Below are 6,000 nucleotides of genomic sequence, written 5' to 3'. Positions count from 1 at the left end.
GCTATGGGAGTCATCCCAGCATTGGCCGCAAACTGTTGGTCTCGAAAACGACACGTGTAGTTATTCGTGGTCGCGAGGATGGGATTTACAGCCCGTAAACCCACTGCTCCCAGATGCGATTATTATATTTCCGCTCAAAGGCTCGTCAGACTTCGCTGTGGCCTGAAAGCCTTGATGTAATTTCAAAAAATTAAAAAACAAAAATCAAAGAGAAATGCAGGTGGCAAATCAACACCAACCAACGCCTTTTCACCGGGACCTCACAAGACAGCTCTGGTGTCAAGGAGGGGCGTGCAAGGTCGAGAGGCGGCGTCTCGAGAAAGCATTGAGCGCCGGGTATCATTGACCGAAGACCGATCTTTGGAGTCGGACGTCATTTATGACTGGTGATGGCTGTTAGCAGGCATACCTGGTTGAGGAGGTATGCCAGAGCCATAAGCCTGATTCCGTTGTACGTAGCTCTGATAAGCAAGAGCCTGCTGAGGATCCATGGGCATGTTGGGCATGTAGTTGTTGGGCATGTGAGGGTTTTGAGGCATCCCAGGTCGGTTGCCCTGAGGAGGGAGGTGCTGGTTAGGTGGCTCTTCTGGAGACTCGACTTGGTCGCCGCCATCGACGCCATTCTCATTGCCGGGAGTGGGCTCAGGAGCATTAAGACAAGCCTGGTCGCGATCAGTCTACGGTCTATGAAGGGGCAGAATCTGCCATGTCAGGCAAGCAAATAGTTACGTACCTGAATCAAATTCTTGCCCTCAGACTTGGTAACGAGGGGTTGCAGCTTGGGTGTGGTGAAGGTGTAAACGAGTCCGGTTTCTGAAACTACGAGAAGTAGAACCTGGGTGCCTGTGAGGACAGAGAGTTCGTAGGCCTGATGAATGAATGTAAATTAGCTTTCCGTGTAACAAGGAATTGGGTTGCGCCAAGTTTCAGCGCCGACGAGCAAACGCGGGAGCTTGTTTTGACGCGACGGGGATCTAAACAGCAACCAAGATGCGTTGAAGAGACCAATGGATGCTGAATTTTGGTGTAGTGGAAACGTCCAAATTTGCGCGTCCAAATTGCACGCGCTTTCAAACTTGAGGTCAAGCATCATGGCTGCTATGGCAAACCTGGTGTTATTGGTATCGTAGAGAGGTTGAATCATACCTTCTTCATGATTCCAGCCTTGCGCTTGGAGAATGTAATGTGTCGGCGAGATTTGTCGCTGATGAACTTGATCTCAATCTTGCGACGTTCGCGACTGCCCTTCTCGTCATCGTCGTCGTCGTCGTCGCCAGCTGAAGGACGCTGGCGCTTGATGCCGCGAGACTCAGTGGCGTTGCCATTGCCAACGTTCTGTGAATCGTCGAGCTCAGTGGGAGAGGTCTGGTCGTGCTGGTCTGTGATGTCGGCCATGGTGTCTGCGAGTCGATATTCGTCTCAAATTGGCTTGGATTCGATTATCTCAAAAGAGGAAGAGCTCTTGTTTGTATTACCACGAACGAACCGCGACAGGAAGAACGAAAAAAGGTGGTGGAGATACTGCTTTGAGCGTGGTGCCGATGGATCTATACTGTATCTGGAGTGGGAGCGGAGAGAAAATGGAGGGAGCTGCGGTGCTCTGCGTTTAATTGTCGCAGAAACCTGGTTGGGCACGCTCTTGCTTGTTTGCTGCTTCGAGTCTGGTCTGGGTGTGTCTGGGTTTGGGTCGGGGGGGCCTTTCCTTTTTCTGGGTGCGGACTGTGGAGAGCGTGGGTGGCGCGGACGGGAAAGAGGCGAGGCCAGGCGAGGCAAGAGCAAGTGCGCGTGTTGGAAAGCCCAGTGAAAGAGTGCAGGGGTTGAAGGAGAGATGGCAGGGTTGAACCATTGCTCTAAGCAGACAAGACGAGGGAATTTACCTTAAGCAAAAGAGACATTGATGCTCATTGGTAGAGATGATTGCGGCCGCTGAGCACCACAGCTGCTTGACGAGACGCTTGACCGGAAGCGGAGATGACAGGGTGTGGGTCGGATTGCAGAGACAAGAGTCCAGCCAACCTAAGGCCTCACAACTGCCAGGGTTCAGGCCGATGGGCGGATGGGGGAAGGAGCATTGAGCATGGAGCGGGGGAACAAGAGCAAATGGGTCTTTTTCTCCCACTGTGCGCGTTGGCCCTGTGCGGGTAAGGGATAAATTAGATAAAACAGCAGGGTATTTCGGGTCTTCTACTAAGTATCCGATGAATAAATTGCGCCTGTCTAGGTAGGTAACCGGGGTGAGGCTTGCTGTGCTTTGCTAGTTTACGAGGGGCATCCGGTATGCGACGTGCTAAGGTAGCTACAGTCGTAGCAAGCTTCTGGCTGCTGCAGCGGGACGGGCTCCCAGTCTCCATCCACGAGTGGAATGAGCACAAGATGAGCCGGGGTGGAAAGGATGCAAGGTCAAGCTTTGACCAACCACAGTCTTTGAATTAGCCTGTCTGTTGCTGAGTTAGGGAGTCAGCGATTCAAGCCGTCGGTGGGTTGCTACGTGCAGCGCGCCATTGCTGGTGCGACTGGGATTGCATGAGTGGACTGTGGCACGCGTGTGGTGGGTATTCGTGAGAGGACGTGTGAGAATCAACATGACGGGATGGGCCTTGAGCTTTTACACGTGCTACAGAGCTCAATATGGTGTGTAAGAACGGATGCAATTGTGGATGTTGCGTTATTGAAGGGCTTGAATCATCGGAATGAAGTTGTGGTGAAAGAGTGAACGAATTCATCTGGACTGCGCAGGTGTTGAATGCGAACTCATAGATGTTCTCCGAATTGGAAATTACAGATGCGTCAATGGTGATCGCTGTAGTATCGCTCACCAAGCTTTATTGTTTCTGCAAACGATTACATGCATTTGCCCTATGTATTGGAACAACTTTTGTTCATGGATAATTGGTTCATGACAGCCTATCGTATCTGAGGATATCGTTCCTACATCCGATCAACAGCGTCATCAAGATCCGACAATTGAAACGAGGATAGTGATGTTGTAGCCGTCCTGCACACGGACTATCCTGTGGACAATGAAAGATCGTCACACCTTACCAGAAACCCTTACTGATGCGGTTGTCTTCGTCAATTGATGCATTCATCACTGATCGAATGGAGCCGTTTGCAAATCGCTGTTATCAACAGGGTTCTTCTGTTTCGATCTTCTCGCGGAGTTAAAATCACCAAATTTCAACATTCAAATTCGTGGTCTTGACCAAATTCACACCGGCCAACCTCCATCTCAGGCAGAAGAGCCTTCGTCGATGGCAACAAATGACAGGGTGGGACGTCAGTGATGACGGACGGCGTGTCCTGTACCTGACGGTGCCTTGTTTCGTCTTCTTGATCGTCGCTTGACGCATCCTCGTGAAGACTATGGAGAGGATGGAAGCAATCGCCGTTACATGTTTGTGTGCAAGGCGTTATCGGCTTCCCTTTCTGGATTGCCATTTAAATGCTCAGTCACTTCGTAGAGGACGATACTCAAACAGCCCTTGAACGTAACGGACAGAGTTTGGCTGAATGTGGGTGCAGTGGTCCACGACTCGGCCCATCAGGCAAAGCTCCACTGGGATCCCGCTTCGCCCGGTCATCTTCCAAGCGAGTGACACAGTGCTGCCCTACCGCTAAGTTAGCACCTGTTATTACATGCTTCCGGTATGTAGTTATGTACATACCTACCTGTCAAAGACCCTCGGTCCTATCCTGGATATCGTGAGCCGTTGAATCGGTGGGCCTCTGCGCCGCACGCATGCCGCCGCGTGACGAACCATAGCGTGGCTGCGACTACAGAAGGCCTTTCACATCTCCAACATCAGTACTCAGTATCAAGGTCAGTGCAGTATGTTTGATCGAACCCAAGTTTTTACACAAAGGTTCTGATCAATATACCCCTCTAGGTTCTAGTAACCACGTGAAAAAGAAAAAGAAAAAGAAAAAGAAAAAGAGCAAACAACCAGGGCAAAGTCTGATTGCTTACCCGAGCTCCAGCCTCCCTTTTACAATCAAATCTCGACTAGCGCAGATCTGTCGCACAGTGTCTCCATCTCAACATCCTGGGGATCAAACTGAACACGAAAGGCTCAAATTGTCGGTCTTCGATGGACACATCGTGCTACTCCCCTGTCGCGCGTGCATCTTTATCTGGGCCTCGACCTGTCGCATCATCCACTTTACCAAGTGGGGCTAACTGGTGCTTGGTCAGTGATGAATCGATGAGTGAGAACGAAGAAAGTGTTCTTTGTATTGGGTATTCAGATTACTACAGGCAGAAGTCTAGGGAATTGAGGAGTGTCGAAAATGTCATCAAACACATGTTAATCTTCTCCGTATCGCTTCCCAAGTCTCCACCGAAAACAATACGTTCGTTTGACATCTCTCGCTGGAAGTTACTTTGCAATCCAATGTATAAATGAAAATAGTTTTATATCGACTTATCCGTACAGAGTAGTCGCTGATTAATTTACACAGATGGAAATCGCAGGATAGGCGGGCCTAAGTCCTCGGCTCTGGATCCCCTGGCTACCAGGGATGGATGTTCAAACTGATCTAGACCATCCTGCTAGCCTGCAAATATGCCGCAACGGTGTATAGATATGATTGGCGGGAGCCTGCTCAAGTTTGTGCTTCATCGATTTCCAATAGAAAGACAAACTCACAAGTATGAACGTCCACTTTGGATCTGATATACAGGTAATGTTGTTCAGGCAGTAATGGTACCGCACAGGCTGACGGGCTCGAGAACGAACACCGTCCCTGTCGTCTCGTTGTCTCGAACAGCATAAGATCTTGTGGAGCGTTTGTGTCAACCAAATTGATAGCTCGTTCACTGATCATCACCACTAGGTACGTGAAGCGGGGGGGGGGGGGGGGGTACACAACAAAGTACACGGGGATGCAAGAAAGCTTAAGGGCCTCTACTTTAGATGACACAAAGACTTGAGTAAATTCGGTATGATTTGGTTGGCCTTAGATTAGGTATTTTTGGCGCCTTAGCCTAGCATCAGAGGTTTTCTTACTCCCTACGGAGTAGGGGTACAGCGCGATCCCAAGGATTGGTGGACAAAACCTCGGCTCCGTGGGAGGGTGGCGGGGAACGGCTTCATGGTCTGTTTGTTCCGCGATAAGGGGCGATTTAAGTGCGGAACAAAGTCCTATTGACATGATGAGATGCCGTAAAGTCACTTGCACCAAGTCTCGTCAAGTTTGGGCGCGACTGAAAGTTAGTCTAGGTGGTTGGGAGCCCGTATCAGTGAGGAATGAATATTGACAATAGTTCCCAGAGTTGGATAGGATTCTTGATACCTGAGACTGACTGATCCTTCGATCTCACATGTAAGAGTTCAATCTTGCATTTAAGGCTGGAGGCACAGACGGAACAAGAATGGATTGATCCCACAGGAGGAAAGGTGCGGCAAAGCAATTCGCGAATGACCATCAACCAGATGGCCAAGATGGGACAGTCAGAGAGGCTGCCGTTCTCACAACTCGCAACTTAAGCGCACGGTCCATGGGTACATCGAGCGGGGAAAACTACCTTACCTTATGTTCAAGGTGCTTGGAGCTAACCTTGCCAATGACAAGCAACGCAACGGCGAGCGGTAGCCATTGGATCCTATCAGGCCAAAGCTCAGGCTACCTAGTTACATACATATGTACTAAGGTTCTGAACGGCCCCTCCACCTCCATAAACCAAGCTTAGCTGGAACAGGAAGCTCCCCAAGAATGGCACAGTGTCAGCGTGGCACTTGGTGATGCAAACCATGTTTGCTATGAACGTGGTCAGCCAGATCATCTTTCGATACGCCAGTGAGAGTGGTATCGTAGCATTGCGTGGCGTCAGTAACAAAGTTGGCTGAATACCAAATCCAGATTGCTCTTTACAAATATCCACTCAAATAGACAAATGTTCGTGCTTTTCAGAGATAGGCCTGACGATGATCTCGAGCACGATCAAAAGCATATCGTTCTACGGGCCACGAAAGTTCCTCTGATACCTACCTAGGTAGTTAC

At 49.9% G+C, this 6,000-nt stretch overlaps 2 protein-coding genes across 2 annotated transcripts; both read right to left on the bottom strand.

Annotated features, from left to right (window-relative positions):
* Positions 1 to 377: 377 nt before the first annotated feature.
* On the bottom strand, positions 378 to 1,395 carry FPRO_09694 (putative transcription factor of the MADS box family MCM1; the record flags this gene model as incomplete). Its single annotated transcript, XM_031233113.1, has 3 exons — positions 378 to 662; positions 734 to 868; positions 1,147 to 1,395. 3 exons carry the CDS (start codon positions 1,393 to 1,395, stop codon positions 378 to 380), a joined length of 669 nt encoding a protein of 222 aa, XP_031082983.1.
* A 4,125-nt stretch (positions 1,396 to 5,520) lies between these two features.
* On the bottom strand, positions 5,521 to 5,752 carry FPRO_09693 (uncharacterized protein; the record flags this gene model as incomplete). Its single annotated transcript, XM_031233112.1, has 2 exons — positions 5,521 to 5,616; positions 5,639 to 5,752. 2 exons carry the CDS (start codon positions 5,750 to 5,752, stop codon positions 5,521 to 5,523), a joined length of 210 nt encoding a protein of 69 aa, XP_031082982.1.
* Between the last annotated feature and the right edge of the window lie 248 nt (positions 5,753 to 6,000).

Source organism: Fusarium proliferatum (genome assembly GCF_900067095.1).
Source record: "Fusarium proliferatum ET1 genome assembly, contig: FPRO_scaffold006, whole genome shotgun sequence".
NCBI classification, from domain to species: domain Eukaryota; kingdom Fungi; phylum Ascomycota; class Sordariomycetes; order Hypocreales; family Nectriaceae; genus Fusarium; species Fusarium proliferatum.
This window is presented reverse-complemented; position numbering and strand designations above follow the sequence as displayed.